The sequence below is a fragment of the Polypterus senegalus genome, chromosome 13 (assembly GCF_016835505.1).
Source record: "Polypterus senegalus isolate Bchr_013 chromosome 13, ASM1683550v1, whole genome shotgun sequence".
NCBI lineage: Eukaryota > Metazoa > Chordata > Cladistia > Polypteriformes > Polypteridae > Polypterus > Polypterus senegalus.
In genome coordinates, this window is record NC_053166.1 from 136,533,279 (window position 1) to 136,557,852 (window position 24,574).

The 24,574-nt window shown below is 37.2% G+C and overlaps 1 protein-coding gene across 1 annotated transcript in view; it reads right to left on the minus strand.

Annotated features, from left to right (window-relative positions):
* Positions 1-330: 330 nt before the first annotated feature.
* The window catches only part of LOC120542772 (interleukin-21 receptor-like), a 58,408-nt gene continuing 34,164 nt past the window's right edge, over positions 331-24,574 (minus strand). The window contains exons 3-9 of the mRNA XM_039775428.1: positions 19,586-19,703; positions 17,450-17,637; positions 13,834-13,982; positions 13,396-13,570; positions 10,518-10,620; positions 8,034-8,118; positions 331-4,284 (exon numbers count right to left, since the gene is read on the minus strand). Of these exons, the coding sequence (XP_039631362.1) occupies positions 3,712-4,284; positions 8,034-8,118; positions 10,518-10,620; positions 13,396-13,570; positions 13,834-13,982; positions 17,450-17,637; positions 19,586-19,703 (1,391 nt within the window). The 3' untranslated portion in view covers positions 331-3,711. The remainder of the gene's footprint in view (positions 4,285-8,033; positions 8,119-10,517; positions 10,621-13,395; positions 13,571-13,833; positions 13,983-17,449; positions 17,638-19,585; positions 19,704-24,574) is intronic.

The following is a 24,574-nucleotide window of genomic DNA, read 5'->3' on the forward strand; positions in this document are numbered from 1 at the left end:
TTTTTACCATTTTATAACCCAGAACTTGTTTTCTTTTTGCCTGAAACAGAATTGTGCCCATCTCCATGACCTTGCATTAGAAAGAGCAGACCCAGAAAATGTTGAATATTAACATTCTTTTATCATGTACCTATAATTATCCATTTGTATCTTCTTAGGCCACATGCTAAAGAGTATTTTTTATAAAGTAGTAGATTGTAAAGATGTGATTTTTCAGAGAACAAACTGACAAACATACATAGTAATACATAACTAAATGCAGAAAATAATCATTTATTTTTAAAATGTTTAAATCTCTTGCCTTTTTAATAGCTTTCTTTATTTTTTTGTTTTATGTAACAGCAGCAAAATATCACCTTTACATACAGTACATAAAGGAGTTAATTATTTATAAATCAAAGCAGCAAAATAAATTGGTTTTAATGGGATAATTAGTAAATCCACTAACCAAACAGCTTATGTATCCAAGCAATTTAGTAATTATTACATGTAATATAAACAATATGATATACACTGCAGTGTTACCACATACTGACTGTTCATCACGGTACTACATTAAATTTTACTTCATTGAAACAGGCTGTGTAGCCCATGATGCTATCATGAATATTGGATCCTGTACTGTTCCCATTCTTTTCAAAGTTGTCTCCAAATGATGTTCCATATGCACAAAACCTCCTCCATCCCTAACTTAACCCACGTATACGAGGTATGTCTATTAAATAATGAGAATGTGATTCCACCTAGTAAACAAAGCAGTCAGAACCGGTTATAACTGCATGCATGGTGACCTTCAAAATGTCTGAACCTGCATGACAAGCAGCAACACTCTATGACGTTCAGTTGATTGTGAGTCGCCATTTAGTTTGGTTGTGTTTTCTGTAGTGTGCCAAGAAATGCTAAGTTTAAAAGTTGAACAACGTGTCAATTTTAAATGTTTAGTAAAATTGCACAAACACCAACAGAATGTTTTCAAATTTTTACTACAGCTTATGGGAATGATAGCCTGTCTCGTGCGTGTGTGTTTGAGTGGCACAAAAGATTCAGCGAGGGACGTGAGAATGTCAAAGATGATGAACGCCCTGGACCAAGAATGAAAAAAAGGATCGTCAAAGCAATCAAAATTCAAAGCCATGCTCATTGTGTTTTTCGATATCAAGGGTGTAATTTTGGAAGAATGGGTTTACGAATCCATAACAGTTAACCAGCATTATTATAAAGAAGTTTTGATTAAGCTGAGTGAAAAAGTCCGAAAAAAACGGCTGCAACTATGTGAAAATGGTTTCATTCTTCACCAGGACAATGCGCCTGCTCACACAGCAGTTTCTGTAAAGTAGTTTTTGACTGACAAGCACATTACTGCACTTGAACATCCTCCATATTCGCCTGATTTAGCACCGTGCGACTTTTGTCTTTTCTCAAAAGTTAAATCAGTGCTTAAAGGGACATGTTTTGAGTCAGTTGATGCTGTAAAGAAGAAAATGGTGGATGTGTTAAAACAACTGACAGAAATTGATTTGCTACATGCCTTCGACCAGTGGAAAACTAGACTGCAGCAATGTATTAGTGCAAATGGGGAGTATATTGAAGGGGACAAGCATTAAATTTGTAATACATATAAATAAAGGTGAGTTATTTACTCAGTCTTGTTGTTTAATAGACACACCTCGTACATAAAATTGACTTTTGCCAGTGCGGAATAAAAAATAGGTGAAGTTTAGTGCCAAAAGGTTACCAATACAATATGTTACATGCAAACTATCGTACCTTCTTTTTATTTTTTAATGTGCAGATAATCTTGGTCCTTTTCCTCTTTTGCAGATGTGCACTAACACATCCCTTCTTTTATTCTAGTAGATATACAGCTACTCCATTCTGCTTAGTGGAGTGTAAAGCAATTAGTGATGTAGAAATTATTCATTTAAAGTTAACAATCATGTTTAGTAGCCTGACTATCTTGCTTAAGAGTGGCCTGTGGCTTAATTCCTTTCTTTTGTTAACTGCAGAAAGTCGGTGATTTCTAGTGCATACTATTAACTGGAATGTATGATCAAAGCAGGTAGTATGGAAAGATAAGGTCAAGAAAGCCAAAAAAGATCATACTTTCCACATCCTACTGGATAAAATGCACAGGATGTGTGGTTTTATTTCACAACTTTTAGCTTTTTAATTCTTTCTGACAGCTAGCTACAAGAATCTATGCTTTTGATCGATTCAGAATACATTTCTTTAAAGTTTCCTTTTATCAAGCGAGAGTTGCTGCATAGTGGAACCTGAAGTGCAGGGGAAAATGATAAAATATTCACCAAATGGGACAATAAATGCTTCGCTTTATATTGTACATAATGGTCTTTAAGACTATTTTTACATCGTCACATATGAAGACTGTGATCCCAAGGAAGACTTCTGTAACTTTTATTTTGATGTCATTGATTAAAGCGTGTTGCCCAAAACTGCTTTCAACTAAATGCCTTATGAATCAATAATAAGTACACCAAAATATGAAAAAAAATCTTGAATAAACACAATACAGAATTATCCTTTGATTTAGTTCTCCCTAATTACTCTGCGTGTATATAAAATACACTGTAACAAAGCAGATGTTTACATATTCCCATCCACAGGACACAGAATGCCCCATAACATGCATAGCAAGAAAGAGCTATCAGCTCTAGAAGCTGTACAAACAGGAGAAACCAGACACATTCATGGACTAAAAGGTGCCTCTTAGACTTGAACAGACAGAGAAAGCTATGTGGAGACCTGATTCAGGTCTTCAGAATTCTCACAGCCATTATTAAAATTGATCATGTTAAAAACAGTGACAGGTACTTGAGGTCTCAACTGGATATTTAAGGGGGAGTGCATTTTAGATGCAAACCAGAAAGCACTTCCTTTCTTTACACAAAGCATTGACAATCCATCCATTATCCAACACGCTATATCCTAACTACAGGGTCACAGGAGTCTGCTGGAGCCAATCCCAGCCAACGCAGGGCGCAAGGCATCAGCCCACCGCAGACAAAGCATTGTGAGAATCTGAAACAAACAACAGTGTTGAACTAGACACCTTGACAACTTCTATCTGGATAAGATATTAGTACAATTGACAAACAATGGAATGGTCTCTCATCATTTGTAAAATGTCTTATCTGAAGTGTTCTTGGAAGTTCTCACATATTTACCATTCCACCTCTGCATTACTGTGATTTGCCTGTGGATTTTACCTTTTCTTCTTCATAAAGACACATCCGTAACTGTAACACTTGTTTTGACTCAAGAACTAAATTTTCTAACAATATGCCTAGGAAAATATTCCAGTCATTAAAGTAGTGATGTTTCTAGCAAGATGACAATGAGCTCTTTAATTGGGAAAAAATACCGAATAAAAAAAGAAAATGAATTACACAGTACCCCTGTGTTTACCTTTATATGCTGAAATCTGTCTATCAGTTCAGACTGATGCAGGAAGATTCTGCAAAAATATCACAAAGCACATAATCCGTGCTTGCTGGAGACACATGGGGCTTAATAGGAAGTGTTAACTGAACTGGATGAACTTTTTTTTACATTTCCTTTCTTTAGTTCTAATAGCACTGACGGGACAATTACAATAAAAGATCTTGAGCCCTGAGGAACCTAATTATGTCATATTTTTAGCAATTGTGCATAGGAGCTACTGACACGATGTGAAATGGTCTGAGAACAGGACTAAATAACAAATGTATCTGGGGTTAGACAGGCCACTTGAACACTTGAAACACTTGAAAGTGATACTGGGCCCTTTAGGCCTACTTCAATGCACTTGCCACAAGTTGCTTTGATATCCTTGACTTTTTTGCTTGGAATTAGTCCATTGTTTGCTTCCGAAAGGGTGCAGTAGTCATCACTGTAGCACAGACTTTCTGGTTCAGGAGGAACATCATAGGAGAAATTGGTCTCCTTTTCTGTTTCATCACTGCTTCTGTTGACATCAAAACATCCAGAATCTATTGATTCAAAGTTCTCCAATAAATGTGAGCTAAAACTCTCATCCTGGCTGTAGAAGAAACTGGCAGGAGAAGTGACATGGTTTTTACAATGTACAGCAACTTCATTTGAGTCACTCTCAGTATTAGCTTGGCAGTTCTCATTATGTTGATCTTTTGTAACATATAAAACTTTGCAAAAGTCTTCTTTTGAAGCTTCAACGCTATGTGGCTTTGTCTCAATGAGATGATCAATTTTCAGGGCTTCCTCTTTCTTCAATGCATCATTTAAGTTGCCAGGGGACAAAAACCAGCTCTAAAAAAAAATTAAACAACATTAATACTTTGAGAACTGTTGTGACTTATTTCGTATTATGCTTTGAACCTTAAGAAGAAAAGCCTCTATTTCCTCCCCACCTTTAACCAGAAACATTAAGTTGACATTCGCTTTGACAAAATACTGCTGTCATCTATGCTTTCATTTACAACACGTGGTACTGTAAAGATAATGCTCTTTTTTAAGGCATTGAGAATCAGTGACTTCATTTAGCAAATCTAAATTTTACTCGTAAAATTTAACATACCTGGTAGCATCTGGAAATTCATTAGGAAATGTTGCCTGGTTTAATCAGAATTGAAAAATTGCCACGTTCATAATCTGTTTTAAATTGAAAGCAGGAATTGCTAAAACCAACCAAAACATTTTAAGTTTTATTACTAGTCTATGATGTCTGTGAATGTGTATGTCGTAGCTTGTGAACAGACCATCAGTCTCAATCATGTTTGGCATTGCTATTACAGTTACATCCCCTATGACTTTACAAAACAAAAAAAAAACAAGTTATGCAGCACAGTATCTTTTTGTACTAATTATGACCCTAGAAATCTATAAAAAACTGACAAAGAATTCATAAATTTTGAATTATTTTGTTTTTACATTTACATCTGAGAAAGGTTTGGCACTGCATTTTTTGTTGTTGTTGTTGTTGAGAAGACCTGGCATGTTTTGTTCTATTACCTGAACACTAAACTTAGTTTGTTAACTTAAATGCACACAAAAGGAAACCTAGCCAAAAAAGTGAAATGTATACAAGCACTTGTAAGTCGTTAACATATACAGTATTTTAAAAATTATAGGTGATTGTACTGGCAACTCTCAGGTGCAGGAATGTTGATTTGAATCCTGGCCTGGGGTCTTATTTCTAAAACTTTGTGTTCATTCAAGCATAAAAATATGCATGTGCCAAAAAACAGGAAAATGCATAGCCAAAAAAAAAATCTAATTTATAAAACTTGCCTTATGCACATTTCTATGCAATTCACTCTTTAAAAATCTAAATCATCTTGTAAATGTGCTTTAGTGAATGTGCCAGATCCCCCATCCAGTTGCCACCTTGAAGCAACCATATATGGACTATGCTAATCAGCCTCATACATATGCAGTCACGATGCTGCAGAACTTCATTGGCTGGTAAAGCGGCCTTCCTCCAGCTGCATCAAGTCCTATTGTGCATGGCGCAACTGAGAGCGCCAGATTATGTGAGGCATTGTAGCACCTCTTCTCTGCATTCTGGGGGTTGGGAAAATGTATATGGCAGCAGCAGCTGAGCACCACTATCACCTGGCACATGTAATGGCATGATTGCTGTTACAATGAATAGAATAGCCCACATAAAAAACTGAAGGCTTAACCACTAAGCTACTTTGCTTCAAAATAAATGGATCATGGGTTGAGTGAGTCTTTGTCAGTCTGATCCTGTGATCACAGATGACTTGTGCCTCAATGGAGTCTACTTGTTTGTTTTGTTTTTGTTTTATAATTGTGTCTTTCATTTTTCTATTCTTTAATATGTAAAGCACTTTGAGCTACTGTTTGTATGAAAATGTGCTATATAAATAAATGTTGTTGTTGTTGTTGTACTTGCTAATGGTTAACAAAAGCAGCATCATTCATGCCAAGTGTACTTACTGCAATGAGTTATGTATGTATACCCACACCATTTGAAAACTGAATGTAGTGCCTTGAAGTTCGGTTATCGGCTTTCAGCACAGCAAACATGATAGAGTCAAGCTTGGCTGAGATATTTCCAACCTGTAGGCCAGATTTGACAACAGGTAGACTATTTAAACTGACAAAAAAACAAAGAAATTCTCTTGAGCACAGCATTGGCCGTCTTTAAAGGGAAATGAGATAGAGTCTGTATATCATATTCATCAATTGTGTGCTTTAATATGTTAGTCACATCGATGCACATTATAATAATCCATCCATTATCCAACCCGCTATATCCTAACTACAGGGCCAGGGGGGGTCTGCTGGAGCCAATCCCAGCCAACACAGGGCGCAAGGCAGGAAACAAACCCCGGGCAGGGCACCAGCCCACCACAGCATTATAATAATGGCTTAGTGATATGAATTATTATATGTGTGAGGTGTTATGTATCTGGTTTAGCTGCATTTCCCTACTAAATCAGCTTCTCTAAAATGTTGTGTACAGCTGGGTCAGAGCTGACATAAATATATGAGTCTCTTTATGTATGTAAACAAGTTTTATATACTTGACCTCAGACCTTTGTAGAGATTGCATTTTCTCATTGTATATATGAGGGTTTTGTAGTGTGGCACCAGATTCTGCTCAATTCCTTGGGATCTTCTTGTTAGTTAGTCTCTCAAAACTGGCCTTCCTAGAGTGAGTGTGGATATGAGCACAGATGTGTCCTACGGTTTGCCTTTCATCATAATGAAAAGGTCTACCAGATCATTCCAACTAGAACTGATGCATAAATGTAAAAAAGAATATTTTCAGTATGTGCAACAGCTGATTAAAAAAAAACAGTATTAATGAAAAACAGTACTAATGGCCTGAGTGGAGCTGTTGATGTAAGATGTTGATGTAAGACAGTATGGCTAAAAGACTACGAAACAATAATGGAACATTCCTATTGACATATTTATTAATTTACAAAAAGGTCTTTGAAACACTCTCTAAGTAAATTAGTGTTTGGGTTACATTTACTTGTTATTTCTTCATCTTAAATAAAATATTAGTAACAAAATGGTTTTGTACTTTCCTGTTGCTTCATGAAACTTTTTATTGGAGTGAGCTTTAGGAATATTGTTACTTTGGTTTCTGTCACTGTGATTATTTCTCCTGTCTCACAATTCCAGAGTCCTGGCTTGACCACTGGCTTTGTGGAGTTTGCATAGTGGTCCTGATGCTCTAGTGTTCCTTTCAGCATCTCCAGTGGCATACATGTTAAGTTAATGAACCAGTATGAATGAGTGTCAGTGTGTGTATAAGGCCATGTCTTGCAATGGGCTGCTATCTGATCCAGGTTTGCTTCCTGCCTTGTACTCAATGCTGCTTGGATGGACACAACCTGGACAAGTGGTTCAGAAATTGGATCATTTTTTACTTTTACCATTGAGGTGTATCTGCAAGTAATGTAACATAATGGATTCATTTTTCAAAATTATATTGTGAGTTATTTCATAATGGATTCATTTTTGCAAAATTATATTGTGAGTTATTTCATAATGGATTCATTTTTGCAAAATTATATTGTGTAATTGGTATTAATTCCCCCTATGTCTGTCTGGGGATTCCCTCCAGGTACTGTGATTTCTTTGCAAAGGTTTGTGTTTTAGGCAGGTTGGCAAATCTAAATGAGCTCAGTTTAAGTGAGTGCATGAGTGTGTGCTGCTCATGGACTGGCACCCTATCCATACTTGGCTGCTACCTTGTATCCAGTGGTTTTAGAATAAGCTCTGGGAACCCAATACCCCAAACAGGCAAATCTAAAAAAAATGGATGAATATATGTTGTGTACTGTTGTTAAAGAATTCTGAAAGAATACAAAAACACTTTTCAGTTGATCAAATCATGCATTTCTAGTGGCAGCCTTAAAACAATGAAGCCATCTCATTCAGGCTTTTAAGATAGAAGCACAAGATATTTCAGATGAAAGAGGCTCACTGACTGGTGTAGACTGCTGCAGTGACAGAACATGTTGCCGGTGGTAAGAAGTATCAAAAGCATTTACAGGAGTTGTACTTATACTCACCCGAAAACCCCCTTTGTCATTATTGTAGAGTGGTTGTAGAAAAGGTGCAGGTGTGGGCACCTCTGCACATATTTTATTTTTTAACCTAAAACAGAAAAACAATCAAAATCAGAAAGAACTTTCTGATGGTTTTTAGAATTTTTTAAAAATGAAGGGAGTTTCCCCTTTTGCAGATGTCGTCATTTTGCGAATACTAAGAATTTAGATAAATCACAGGATGCTTGAGTGGAGAACAAAGAAAAAAAGAATAGTAAATATTCAACAAGAGTCACTTGTGAAAAGTAATCTTAGTGAGAGTTCAAATTGTGGCTAGTAGTTGTATGTAACACACCAAAAATATCTCAGTTACTTTAAGGCAAGGGAGACTCATCTGACAGAATACAATATGAATATTATATAACATTACTGAATATTTATAAAATTAACGGAATGTATTAATTTTGAGAGACTTTTCGGGTGATTACATAAGTACTAATTTTTTTTTTAAATATTTTTTTCTGGACTAAGTGGCTACTTCTGTGAACTCTCCTGTTTTTCCTCAGAAGAGATCAAAAGAATGACAGTATATTTACGTGGGTGTCAGAAAAGGGGGTATGTATGTTCAATTCATCATAATAACTATTCATAGTGGCTCTAAAATCCGTACTGACACCTACTCTCTCTTCTGTTTCTTTTTCCGGTTTCTTTGTGGTGGCGGCCTGCGCCACCAACACCTACTCAAAGCATCATGATGCTCCAACATTGATGGACTGAAAGCCAGAAGTCTACGTGACTATCATCATCAGGTCCTTCCATGAAAACCCTAAATACAAAGAGGACTGTTTGATTTATGTGAGGTAGAATGCCAAGAGGGGACTGGGCGGTCTCGTGGTCTAGAATTCCTGCACATTTTATTTTTTTTCTCCAGCCGTCTGGAGTTTTTTTGTCTTTTCTGTCCACCCTGGCCATCAGACCTTACTCTTATTTTATGTTAATTAATGTTGACTTATTTTATTTTCTTACTGTGTTTATTTTTCTATTCTTCATTATGTAAAGCACTTTGAGCTACATTTTTTGTATGAAAATGTGCTATATAAATAAATGTTGTTGTTGATGAGAGTCATGCATCTACTGTGAGAACATACTTAACCCTGTTACAGGGCCATGATTGTAAGAAGCACAGAAACATAGCAGGGACCAATCCAAAACAGGACAGCATTCTGACAAAAAGTGCATTCACACACAAACCTACCCACACACACCAAACCAACCAAGATTGTGTGTTTTTCGGATCCAGCAGCAATTTAAAATATAACAGATGATAAAAAGTTAGTGTAAGCTGCCCTAATTCAGGGTGAATTAATAAGAAAATGAATGAAGAAGAAGAACATAAAAAACAAGAATAGCTGTGCCAAATCTTTGAAATATGAAAACTGTGTGCTTCAGTGTAAAAGTTTAAAGTCTAAATATTCTCGATTGTCAGTCCATAGAGGGCTAGAAATGAAATAAAATCATATTTGCCTTCACTGACCTTGAAATAGTCTAAAACAATAAACCACATGCCAATTTTACCAATCTCCAGTCTTTTAAAGTTTTGTAAATTGGAGTACCTTTGGCCACTCATATCTCATTAGGGGGTGAATCCCTGGGATCAGTTGATGTGGCACAACTTCAAGTCCTGATCATTTTTGCTGAAAACACATATTGCTTTACTATTTATCATTTAAGGGTTCAATTTCCTAAACAAATTATGGTCCAAAAATGGCATACAAATGATTGTTTTTTTGGGAGTAGAGGGACAAAAATATAAAGTGTGTATGTGTGTGTCTCAAATAACTGTGACATCCTGCATAACTAGACATCAAGACAAGCTGAACGGTATATCATACATGGGGGTTTTCTGAAATGATTTTAAAGCGTTTGTAATCAATTCTTATGAACACAATAACCCACAGCTGCAATATGCACAGACCAATACTGTACAAACGTGAAACAGTCTACTATTTGTTGCCTCAGCTGTAAGGCTGATCACTCATAATTCTGTTGAAGCTACTAAAATGAATAATTACTCTATTTGCTCTTTAGTAAGAAATATGCAAAGGACAGGGCAGGGAAGAGGGAAAAATTGTAAACACTACCAGTTTTTCTAGGAGCTGTATAGAAACTGTTAGTCCTATAAACGAAGCATCTTTTGATTCTGCAACCCTTTTCTCACATGAACATAAAATGTATAGCTGTGACTGCATACATATTTTAAAAGAGGTTTATAAAAATATTTTATAAAAAAAAAAAATAATCATTTGTGCATTACAATGATATGGAGTTAAGATTGTCTTTAATGGTGTTTCAGATGCAAAATAAAAGAGAGTAACTGGATGACAATTAGCTAAAGAAAGACAGATGGTATATTTCTTTACTACAACTGCTTTTCATGATCTGGAATCAATTACATTTTATATTTTTATTACATTTCAGAAACCGCATAATAAAGAAGACATAACTTACCTTGTTGGAAGATCAAAGTACATTGCGATGAGTATGATGAGTGCCAGGGCAAATGGCATTCCGATTGTACTGATATAAGGTGAAACATGTGGCTTCTGTACATCTAAAAAACAATTAAGAAAATATTCCAGAAAAAATGTAAAGTCTATAAAATACATTCTTTCAGTCAAGCATGTGACTACTTGCAAAAGGCGTGTTAGCAGTGCAAATCTTCACTTGGATACACCATTCTGCTCTCATGTCATAAAATAATTTTTCATAAGCATTTTCATCCTCCTCCTCTGATGGTCTAGTGTGTATTAAGATAGTAGAAGCCTGAGCACACCAGTATCATTGAAGTCAAACCTTGCTGCTGATCTTGAGGTTCTCATAAATATTCAGCTGTTGTGAAGGTAAGGCCTGATCCAGGCCTTTAATGACCTCTTGGGCACAGCCATCAGCAGTATGTCTCGCTGTGGTTTACTTACCTTGGCAGTGACATTCATGTCTCTGATGACTCTTCCTATGAAGTCAGTAGATGGACTGGGAGAGCATGGGGGGTCATGAGGTCGCTGGAACAGGGTGTGTGGTGCTCCCAATATCTATGCAAAAGGATGAAGGTCCAAGTCTTTAGAGTCCTGGTGCTTCCTGTCTTGCTATATGGTAGCGAGACATGAATGCTATCAAGTGACCAGAGACGAAGACTGGACTCCTTTGGTACTGTGTCTCTCCAGAAAATCCTTGGGTACCGTTGGTTTGACTTTGTGTCGAATGAACGGTTGCTCATGGAGTCCTGAATGAGGCACATTACCAGCATTGTGAAGGAGCATCAGTTACGGCACTACGGCCATGTGGCATGTTTCCCCGAGGGTGATCCGGCTTGTAAGATCCTCATTGTTGGGGACCTGAGTGGCTGGACCAGGCCAAGGGGTCGCACATGTAACACCTGGCTATGGCAGATAGAGGGACATTTCTGGAGGGTGGGACTGGACCGTGTGTCTGCCTGGTGGGTTGCCAATACGACCCAAGTTGTTTCATTGTGTAGTGGGTGTGGCAACAAACTGTACCAGTGCATGCTCCCCAACTTGACTTGACTTGACTTGTGAAGGTAGATCCTGGCCTCTCATGACCCTGAATTGGGTCAGGCTGCTCTGATGGTGAATGGGTGGAAGGTTATTATTTTTATTACAGTAATGGTCATTTTTCTGCATGGGCTTCAAACATTTAGTCTCATAATGTTTTTCTTTAACAGTTACAGTTAAGTTAAAGTTTAGCAAATGCTTAAAAAATGGTGTACAATTTCTTCACAATTTTATTTTAATTTAACACAATGTATAATTACAAGTGCAGAATAAACTGAAACTGTTGTTCACGTGCCTGTCTTACAAATTTTCTAGAGTTTGCTTGAGATCAGTTATGTGGTTTACCATACCAAGACATAATTAAAAATCATGTAATTCTCACCAAGTCCTCAAATCGAACCTTAGGTGACAAATACCAAGTAAGAGATTTTACTTTATACCATTATTAAGCAAAAAATAGTCCAGCCTTCGGAAGCCATTTGTGCAAAATGAAGTACACCCTTGTTGCTTCTGTATCAGTTAAGAAATTAACTAAAGCCCAGGGCTCCTAGTCAAGGGCACTTGATTGGCTGGTAATCACAAAGTGCTGCCACCTTGATATAAAAACAGAAACTTTGGCAAACTGGTTTAGAGCATTAACAGATATGGTGATTTTATGCCAAGGACAAAATACAACTACTGTTGCTCATCAGTCTATGACAAGTTCTAATACATTTCCAAACAAATTAAACTCTGCCAGTTCCACTGTGAGTGGGGCTATTTACAAATGAAGATCATTCAAGTCAGTTAGCAATCTTCCCAAGTGTTAGCATTCTTGCAGATTCAACCAAGGAGCAGGGCACTTGATATTCAGAGAAACTGCAAAGAACCCAAAGACTACTATATATTGAAGGATTAGTCAATGTTACAGTTGACTAGTCAGCTATGAACCATGAGCCGGAACCATCATGGCATTCATAGAAGGGTAAGCAGGACAACACTTCTTTTCTCCAAAAAGAATATAACAGCATGGCTTAGCTTTGAAAATGTCTTTCATGAATGAACCACAGAACCTCTATACAGACAAAACCATATTGGAGGCATGTGGTGATTATGCCCAATGCCATGTTTTGGTGAAAACCAAACAAAACATATCACAGCAGGAAACCTATAACACAAACACAGTGTTTATGGTCATTTGAGCTTGTTTTTAAAGATACAAAATTTTTAGCACAGTTTTCTAGAGGAAAATATGAGGCCATCTGTCTTATAGTAAAAGCCAGGCTAACATCAGGTCATGCAACAGGAAAATGATTCTAAGTATACCAGCAAATCTGCAACAGAATGGGTGAAAAATAAACAAATCAAAGCTTTGGAACGGTCAAGCCCGTTCCAGACCTCAACTCTATGGAGATGCAGTGGGATTGTAAGTAAACTGTTCATAGAAGAAACACGAATTAAATGAAACAGTTGAAAGGAGATGTGGGCCCGATTCCCTCCAGTTCAATGTGAGAACTCATATGGAGAATTACATACATTTATTGTTAAAAACGTTTGTGCTACAAGGTAGTGACTAATGATGTATCCTTACTTGTTCCTACATTGATTCTGAATGTTTTTTATTTCAAAACAAAATTATATAGTGCAACTTTTTAATATGTAGTTTTGTGAGGACCAAATGATTGTTAGTTATATGCTGTTGTAAAGCCATAGAACAGAAAGAGGGGGTAATTACATTTTCACATAACTGCAGGCTAAAGTAAAATTTTAAGAAAAATATATATATTTTTTTGTAGTTGAATTTAACAGATGAAAGGAAAGATCCATTTTCAATATACCTGAAGGTCTTGTCGTCCATTCAGTGGCTAAGCTCCACTCACTCCAGTGGCCTTTGTAAGAGATATTGTTGGGAGCTGAACGGACCATTGCCAGGTAAGTAGTGCTTTTTTGTAATTCAGTCTCTCGAATATTTAAAGATGTGATGTCATTAATGCGCTTTCCTATTTTAGGATTCTAGAAAAATAAATGAAGCATCTTTAGCCACACTGTTGTTTTAAATAAAAAAATAAACATCTAACTTTAGGACAGAGCACAACAAGGATGTATATATTATCTTTTATTTAATATAGCACCCTTAACAATGAATAATAGCACACAAATATTAAAAAAGTATTTATGAAAACGGAGCAACAAAACAAATAATAACAAATCCTATGAGTTATAGACGGGCTGCTTTTCTTTTGTGCCCTTAACCAAGTAAAGAAGTATATTCTTACCAGCAAGCTCCTTCCTTTTTGCCAATACATAACCTCATACTGCAGATTACTTGGCAGATGGTTACCACTGTCATATCCAGTATTCCAAGTTAATTTGTATTGTTTCTCATCATAATTAACAGACAAGTTGATAGGAGTAACCGGCTTGACTGTAAAAACAAAACAAAACACTATTTTACTTGTACATTTTTGGAGTTAAATGGTTTCAAAAATGGCAGGTCTGTACCATTCCAGGAAATATTTCAACTGTAACTAGATTTTCTTTACCTTTACAAGTAAAAATGCTTTATAAATAAATAGAAGATGTACTTGGCTGGGTATGTTTAAGTGTGCTCTGCAATGAACTTGTTTTTAGCAGCGTAGCGCAGAGTTCCTGGGCCTCGCCACAATAATGGCAATAGGGGCCTCTTCCTGAAAAAAAGCATTTATAACAGAACCCCAGTTGTAACAGTCTCATATTAAGCATTTCACACATTTAACACTATTTGGATGTTGCTGAAGAAATTAAAGAGCTCTTGTCTGAAGATGCACAAGCTTTTTAAAAATGTCTAGCTTAAAATGACACTCCTGATTTCCCATTTACTGATTTTAGCCTCATACCTTTTTTTTTTGTCTGATCAGATAAATTTTGTGACTGATCCAAATGTATCTATGCTGAATGTGCCACACATGCTCAATATGAATATAACAATTGTGTCACACAGATTCAAACTAAAAGATGCTGTTTGCTGGTGAAATTCACATTGTTTCAGTGCAAAATGTGTGTGAGTTCATCAGCTCATGATCAATCAATCAATCAACATTTATTTATATAGCACATATTCATACAAAAAAAATGTAGCTCAAAGTGCTTTACAAAATGAATAGAAAAATAGAAGACACAATAAAAAATAAACATAAGTCAACATTAATTAACATAGAAGAGTAAGGTCCGATGGCCAGGGTGGACAGAAAAAACAAAAAAAAACTCCAAAGGCTGGAGAAAAAAATAAAATCTGTATGGGAAATAAAATCTGTAGGGTTAAGATGGCAAGAAGGAAAATCAATAAACAAAAGATTAGAGGAGTTGGTCTGAGTGAATTTATCCCTGATGGTGTTCTGTACACAGTGTCACACACATGCGAATAGGAGGCAGCTGAAGGGCTTAAAGACTAGTGGTAACACATCTGCCCAGGGGGCGGTGGTGTGCACTAACTCTCTTTCTAAGTCTTCTGCAGACCTTTCCCAGGTGATCCCACCAGCAACTGCTGCCTCAACTTGAGACACATCACTTCTGGTCCCGGGCCCATTGACGACATCACTTCTGGTCCCAGCCCCGAGGACGACATCACTTCGTCCAGACTTCCTATAAAGCCTCACTCCCTTTCTCTGGAGTTCAGTTCTTTTTTGGACTCTGGCTTGTAACCATTACTTGCTTGACAAACCTTACTCTTTTTACTGCCAGGAACATATTATACAGTGTCAGGGATGCCAGGGGCAACGACCCGACCGGGACGCCGTGAGGGACCGGAAGAGGGTCAGAGCCCACCCTGGATCACGTGGGGGCCGCCTTCCTGGTTGCTCTGGGGGCCATGGGTACAGGGCATGGAAGCTCCACCCTGTAGGGGCCCGTGGTCACCGCCAGGAGGCGCCCCAATGCCTTGGGGACCTGTTTCCCCAGCACTTCCGCCACACCAGGAAGTGCTGGGGTGAAGATTTAGGATGGCACCCGGAGAACTGTCGGGAGGACAGCCGGCACTTCCGCCACGCTGGGGCGTGGCCAGAGGAGGAACGCCGGGAACACCTGGGGCTCATCCGGGGACTGTTTAAAAGGGGCCGTCTCCATTCATTCAGAGGTAGAGTCGGGTGGAAGAAGGACGAGGCAAGAGAGGAGAGTGGAGGCGGCCCGAGAGGAAGGCATTTGTGGCCAGGACTGTGTGTGTTGGGGTTTGTGCACTTTATTGAACTGGGTCTGAGTGACCAAATCATTGTAAATATTGTAAATAATAAACGTGTGGTGGTGAGTAACAACATGTCCGCCTGTCTGTGCCTGGGCCGCATCCACAACGGGTGGCTGCTTCTTCTCACAATAGAAACAAGTGGCCAAAAGAACAGGTGACAGGACTGGTGACAGTTTGGAAACAGACAGTTGTTACAAGAGCAATGTAAATACTTTCAGAAAAGATTTGATTCCATGAAATTTTTGGCTAATCACATTTCTCCAAAAAAATCTGATCGACAATTTCCTGCATAAAACTTTTTTTTTCTGTAGGTCCTTAGAAAAAAGCTACATGGGTGTTCTCCTGTATTACAAACATGTTTGCCTCCCCTCTAAGGTGAGAAATGTTTTAAATAAATGTTTATAGTCTACATTATACCCATGCTGTGCTTGGCCAATTTGTTGCAGTGCAGACAAAATCTGCTGTGGTAATATCATATACTGTATTAATGAATCAATTTGAGACCCCAATGATATTATTTACTTATTTCTATTCAAATACTGCGTATTCTTATTTCTACCGGGGCGTAGTGTTTGTAAGGTTACATGGCACATTATTATACAGTAAATAAGCTTGTGGTCGTCTGGAGGTGAACAAGGAGGAGAAGCAGAATATTTCTTTTCTGTCCCATTTGCTGTGATGCTCAATTTGCCTGACTGACATATAGTATCCTGTTCCGCTTATGACACGGGCCGCACTTTCCAATTCCCTCTTGCACTGATGCTTTAAGCGTAGATGTTATCTTTGGTTATTTGGCAATAGCTTGTTGGGCCAGTTGCTTGAGTTGGGCAGTGCTTGGTTATTTTCTCTTTCTTATCGTGATGGATCTCGGCATTGTCCACTAACCTACACAGATTTTCTTGTATCTGTTGCATGTGACATCGCCTAATACGACACATCAGTTTTTCACTGTTCAGTTTAGACTACAAGTATATGTGTTTGTTCTAAAAAAGTAGGATAAATTTCAATATGTGGAAGGATAACATGGTTGGACAGAATTCATAAACTACTATTTTGCACAGCAAGCAAAAAAAGTTGGTGATTAAACATAATTTGATTTTGAGCATCCTGAATGAGTAAAATCAGTTATAGAAAACCTCTATTTCATCTTAGATGAAATGTTAAAAAGAAAATTTTGCACAAAGTTACTTGCAGTATACAACGTTTGTTACTGCCAACATTGCTCTGTCTCTCTCCGCAGTCACTCAAAACTCTTGTACAGTCTGGGCTGGGGGTTCTGTTTTGAAGTGGCTCCCATATATCTGGTTTCTCATGCCAGTACTTTTGTAAGGCATTTTTTCTAGCCCTCTCCTCTTACGGGCTTAGTTTCTTAGTAATCTCTTTGATTACAATTGCTCTGTCTGATTTTAATTTTTGTATTGTAGTTTTGTTTATAATGTGTGTTTTACCTATTGTTCGGTGTTCTTGAGTGTTTAGAAAGGCACCTATGAATAAATAAAATGTATTATTATTTATTATTATTGCCAAATTACACTCCAGTCTCAGTCTGAGTTTCAGATGGCTTTCTAACAATTATTTCCTATGTTAAGGTTCATAACTGGAACCTTTGGATTGAAAATCCTGTTTCATTGTAAATGAAAAAAAAAAAACTTTAACAAATACTTAAAAAGTCTTACTGTTTTCAACTGGAGAATATTCAGGGATTACTGTTAAGTAAACTGTGGTCTTATCACTGCCTATTCTCTGAAGAGTAATATTATAGATGTCCAAATCCATCATTATATCTTCCATTTCTAATGAGCAGTTTGCAGGAAAGTTCCCAGGACGTTTTACTATTGTGCAATTTCCTTTGTTGCTTGATGTGCTGAAAAAGAAAATGCTTTGATATTATATATACAGCTTAAATGTACTACTTTATATTATGAGTAGTGGAAAATGTGTAGTTCAAGATGGTTTTTAGAAAACTGATGAAGCATATGTGTACTTCAATCAATTAATCAAGTCAAATTTTATATTATACTAATCACAATGACCATCCATCCACTTCCAGAACCATTTAATCCAATTAAATATCTCATACTGGGTGAAGATAAAGTCACCACATAACCTAATCAGAACATCTTTTAGACATGGAGGGGGAAAAATATGACAACACAGGAAAAAGAGAGTTCATGGCTTGGTCTTTTTCCTGACATGCAGCGTGAATTGTAAGAGCTTATTATACACTGGCTGAATCCTTTCTAAATGATGTTCAGTCAATTCAGTTTGTCCCAGATAGACTCCAATCAACCAATCCAGTTCTAGGCACATCTCATGGAGAATTAAAGCAAACAAACAGGATGCACCTGAGCACAATTTGGTGTGCCACAGCAAAGCGTCTGAATACTTATATGAATTTTATTAAATTTGCACACCTTTCTGAAAACATATAGGTTATTAAGTGTAGACTGAAGAACAACAATGGCAAATGTATCCATTTAAAACTAAATCTACAACACAAAGTGTGCAGAGAGTAAAAGGGTCTGGATACTTTCTGAATCCACCATATACTGAAAAATACTTCATGGTCTGCACTGTGTATCAGTCTCAAAAATGTTCTCATTTGGAAATTTCACATAAAGTAAAACAGACAAATAAATCTTGTTTCCAAAATAACAATAACAGTCCAGGTTATATGAAGCAGATCTGACATTAACTAACAGTGCTAAGGAGGAACATGACAATATGAGAGAACATTCAGAAGGGGAAGAAAATGATGCTGCTATGGTTATGTGTTGATGGTGTGACTCATCATAATCAAACAGAAGTTCAATAGTATTTCAAAATGTCTACTAAAGAAACAAATATAGATATATATATATCTGGAAACAATGTAGAAGTACAGTAAAACTTGGAAAGTCCTAAAATCTACAATAGATTTGCTGCGACCAGTACAAGAAAGCATATACAATTTTGGATATACAGGGAAATTATTGCTTTTTAAAGTGGTTTTCAGTAGGACCACAAAAATGTGATATTTTCTGTTCTGGTGAATGCTAGTTCTGACCTGTGTCACTGGGTTGTGTATGTCATGAAACAAAACTAGGTACAGAAGCTCACTGTTCCCGTTTCAGTATATTGTCAGTACAGTTTAGGGCTTTGATAGTATTTTAATATGAAACACAGCATAAACAATTTACAAGTCTTCATTCTTTTTCAATTCCAGACCAGGTTGCCTTCTCAGTGGCATCTGATTTTCTTCCCCCATGTCTGTTTGAGTTGCTCCTGGAGACCTTAGCTAATACACCTAACAGATTGATTGCCATCCTGTCACTCTGTGTGCAATTTTTTTTGCAAAAGCTTTTATAGTGGACACTTATGTGGATGGAGTGTGGGGTGGGAGGTGGAAACTCTTCAGTGGGACACCATGAATGAGATGCAGGCCTGGTGTTTTTTGATGAATGTTTTGGAGAGCTGACAGCATTAGTGTGTCACATCTCTATGACCTCAATTCAACTTTATACTAGAGTTACTTTTTGGTGGAGTTTGTATGTGGGTGGGTTGCCGCTAGGCACTTAAGTACTTGAGTTTCATTTTACAAAGTGTTTATGACTAAAAGAGATTATTTTTCACTTAATCCTTCCAACAAACTCAACTACTGGAAATCAGTAGAATATCATCCTAAACCATTGGTCATTTGTCTCCTGCAATGCACTGCCTAAGGGTGTTTTTTTGCAATTTAATTACTGTTACAAGATTGGGCAAGAAAATGGATTCATTGAATAAATGTTAGTCTGACAGTGAAAAATAACAATAAAAATAAGTGAACTTACTGATCTTCGGATTCCACCAGATAAGACACATTTGGCTCTTCAGGAATGTCCTCCTTCATCATTAATGTGCATGTTACAGTATATATATAATCACTCAGACATGTAAAATCAATTTGATCTGAAAGAAAAGTTAAATAAGTATGATGATGGTGATATTCTTGCAATTGGTGTAACTTCTATTATTTCACTCTGTAATATCACTCATACCTTCTGCACACACACAAAAAATGATCTATTGAGGATACCTAATTTAAGTTACTTCAACTTAAAATAATGATGTTTTCTGGTAATACGTACCTTTTTCTGGTTACATTAATTTACTTCTGTTAGCTGTCACACTTACACAATTTCGGTTGAAACAGCACCATCAGATTTTATGTGTTCAACAAAAGCATAACCGATCTCAGGGACTATTGTCATTACTCACTAAGTTTATGTTAACCTTAATCAGAATTGATATTCCCATTTTCCCTATGCACAGTTAAATTAAGCTGATAAATTTTTAAATAGTCAAGTTTTATGTACATGACTATCCCATATTTGCCTAAAGTGTGATATTTTGCTTAAAGAGCAGCCCCTCTTTGTTGACAACACATTCTGAGGGATCCTCACATCTTTATAAACTTGGAAAGAAAATTAAAGGCTTTTAATAAAATTATTTTTTCCGAATGCCATTGGTTTTGTGGGGTTGTGGAAGCTAATTTATGACACTTTTTTGATACACATCACTCACCCTACATCATTTTTCTTTGTTTCCAAAACAGCAATTTAATTAATGTTAAGATTGCATGAAAAATTCAATCAGCAAAAATACATCTTGATTACCTTAGTGCTGATAACTGAATGACTACACTCTAAATAAATCGAACAATGCTGACATAGTTTAGATATTTATTACACAAGATGTAATTCATTAGTATTACTACCTACTGCAGTGGCCAAAAGTTTTGGCAGTGGCACAAATGTTGCGTTTTGCAAACTTTGCTGTTTCAGCATTTTCAGATTAATGTTTTACATTTTTCTATTGTATACTGAATAACAATTATAAAAATTTCATAAGTTTCCAGTGCTTTTATTGGCAAATATGTCAAATGTATGTAAAGAGTCCATATTTACAGTGTTGACGCTTCTTCTTCAAAACTTCTGCAGTTTGCTCTGGCATGCTGGATATCAGCTTCTGGGCCAAATCCTGACTGATGCTGATCCATTTTTGCCTTTTTAGTGCTTGGAGTTGATCTCAATTTGTGGACTTCTACTTGTCCATCCACTTTTTGAGAAATGATCACCGGTTCTTAATGGGATTGAGATCTGGTGAGTTTCTTGGCCGCGGGTCCAAATGGAAAATACACAGATCATCACTGAATTGTGCATGGATTGATGGGAGAAGTTGCTCTTGGAGGACGTTTTGATACCATTCTTTATTTAATGCAGTGTTCCTGGGAAGAATTATGAGTGGGCCCACTCCCTTGGATGAGAGACAACCCCACACGTGGATTGACTCAGGATGCTTCACTGTTGGCACAGTGAGGATTATTAATCCAAAAAAATTACTTTGCACCGGTCTTCTGCTGTCTAATCCTTATACCTCCTGCAGAATTTCTGTCTGTCCTTGATATTTTTCTTGGAAAGAAGTGGTATCTTTGCTGCCCTTCTTGACACAAGACCATCGTTCAAACGTCTTTGCTTCACTAACACATTCCCTCACACTCACCTGCTGTCATTTTAACTGAGCAAGCTCTGCACTGCTGGAAACACAATTCTGTAGCTGACCACTCAGGAGGCAACGTTCCTGGTGCTTTCTGGACACTTTTAGTTGATCATTTTGTGCCAGGGCCAAAATAACTGAAAATGGGTTTTGTGATAAAGTTAACATTTTATGCTAATAAAGCTCTTTGTAACGAATTAATATGCATCTGATCACTTGGCACAATAATATAAAAACAACGTGAATTGCCAGCACAAAAACTGAAGCTGCAAATGTTGCAAAACACATCTTTGTGTCACTGGCAAAACATTTGGCCACTGCTGTACAGCTAAGTAAAGACAAAATGCTCTGATGTACTGTATTTTTTACAAAGTATATACATCCATTTAGCTCATACTACTTAAAAATATATGCATTGGAGTTATTAAATCTAGTAAAATAAAACAATGTTGAGGTTGTGTTAGTTTGTTGAACATAAGCAAATGTATTTGATCCAACTTGACCACATTGTGTTGACTGAGTTTTAAGTCATTTAAGGAGACAATACTAAATAAATGTTTGAGAGCAGATGCTCATATTTATCAATTGATTTTTCTGGCATACACACTACTGTCTCTTTGAATACAGATAATGCTTATGAAAAGGAAAGGGTTATCAATAACGACATGTTTACTAATCAAAATGCAAAAGCGACAATAGAATTTGATAAACAAAAGAAAACAAAACAAAAAAAGCAATGATGCCCACTTCACAGGTTGTTGACTCTGGCTGTTTGCCCCAAAATGCTATCAGGTACTCTTCAAAAATCACATTTACCTTTCTCATTCTCAGTACCTCTAGCCTCATTTTTCCACTGGCAAGAAGTGATTTTTAAACAAGTCCCCAAGTCACTTTGTAATCTCCAGTTATGCCAGTTTAAGCAGTCTCTAACCCAGTGGCTCTCCTGTTCAGTCCTGTGCCTTTATCTTTTCATCCCAAGCAACTTCTGTTCTCAATTGGATAACTTCCTGAATTTGGCAAGCTATTATTTGCTAGTTGCTATGTTTTGGTGTCAATCCATAAATTACAGAATTGGGTTTGCGAAGTATTTATCAGAATGTACCAAGCGTTTTTGTTTGTTGCATGGGAATGAATTGTTACAGTGGATTTTAAGAGGTTACGCTAATGACTTAAGACATAGCGCTGTCTGAAGTTGCACTCCTTCCTTCTGGGTGCCGCATGTTGGTATTGGGAATCAAAATATAAAACAATACAACTTTGTAGCACAATGAAATAAATAATTATTATGATTAGGAAATATTAAAATGCAAAAGTTACTGCTCAGAAATGTCACAGAAATAAAGAAACCCTTTAACCCACATATACTTTCATACTTTCAGAGAAATACATTTTTAAAGTGAACTTCTCATAGCAGTATTTTAACTTGTATATTTTATAGTAAAGGGGAAGGCGGCATGGTGGCGCAGTGGTAGCGCTGCTGCCTTGCAGTTAGGAGACCCGGGTTCGCTTACCGGGTCCTCCTTGCATGGAGTATGCATGTTCTCCTCGTGTCTGTGTGGGTTTCCTCCCACAGTCCAAAGACATGCCGGTTAGGTGGATTGGTGATTCTAAGTTGGCCCTGGTGTGTGCTTGGTGTGTTTGTGTGTGTCCTGCGGTGGGTTGGCACCCTGCCCAGGATTGGTTCCTGCCTTGTGCTCTGTGTTGGCTGGGATTGGCTCCAGCAGACCCCCGTGACCCTGTGTTTGGATTCAGCAGGTTGGAAAATGGATGGATTTTATAGTAAAGGTAAGGTTAATATTTAAAGAAGGGTTTGAGTGGATTTAGGCAGCCATCACAAGGCTGCTCCCTTAACTTGTATATTTTCTTTTTTTACATATCAGATTCAGCAGCTCTCCCTGATGACAAAACAAATCTCAGTGCAAAGTCGTGTGCTTGGCCAGGTATGAGCAGGAGGACTTCATCTTACATTTTAACTTTACATTAGATGATTCATTCGAAAAATGTCAGTCAGTCAGTCATTCTCCAACCCGCTATATCCTAACTATAGGGTCACGAGGGTCTGCTGGAGCCAATCCCAGCCAATACAGGGCACAAGGCAGGAATAAATCCCGGGAAGGGTACCAGCCCACCGCAGGGCACACACACCCACACACCAAGCACACACTAGGGACAATTTAGGATCGCCAATGCACCTAACCTGCATGTCTTTAGACTGTGGGAGGAAACCGGAGTACCCAGAAGAAACCCACGCAGACATGGGAGAACATGCAAACTCCACACAGGGAGGACCCGGGAAGCGAACCCGGGTCTCCTAACTGTGAGGCAGCAGCGCTACCACTGCGCCACCTTCAAAAAATGTATGTTAAAGAAATATAAGATTCAATTAGCCATAGACCCTTTCAAAAAACAACTAATGGTAGTACATCAATGGATTCTATTTTTATAATATTTGAAATGGAATCTGGTGCCTGAGCAAGGCTCACAAGCCCATCTGGGCTCAGTTTCTATTAACACAATGTTGTAAAATGCTCTTTAAAAATGTGTATTTATGTATACTACAAATGTATGTAATCTCATTCTAATATCACTGTTATCTTTAATGTAATATTGCTACAAATTACTTCATAAACAAAAATGTATATGTAGGAAATAAATAGAAATTTAAACACCCCAACTTCCAAAACAGCAAAGTTACAGAATGCACTTGAATATTTTGCCATATTCTAACATGTTTTATGTTCTTAACAATTTCATCTTACTCATTATAATGAGTTTCATTCCTCCTCTTCCAAGTGTTTTGGTAATTTAAGGTATTATTCACTAATGAGCACATTATGGTTAGCCGCACCCTTTCACCATTCAATATCATTTGTTTAGTTGTGTCGGCATTTATTGTCATTATTAGGCCGCCATTAAGGTAGCAAAATGCAGAGAAAAAAGTTGAATTAATAGGAAAAGGACCAAAGAGTGTTAAGCATTATAGCAAACTTTAAATATTTCTAAATGTATTATTAACATGTTGTAAATCTCTCACTACTGTGTTTTCCTGAATGCACAACAAAGCAATAAAGACAGTGCACCTAATTCACTAATCAGATCAGTTGGAGGTAAAATGAGTCACTGAATGTGAAAATAGTTGACACAAAAACCTACAGGCACCGGAGCGCCCGAGGACTTAATCTAAATCACACTGATATAACCAGGCATCCTCAAGCCACCTCCAAGGGACCCATCCTGTAACGTAGCTTGGCAGTCTACCTGCTTTCTTAAATGCACAATGAAGT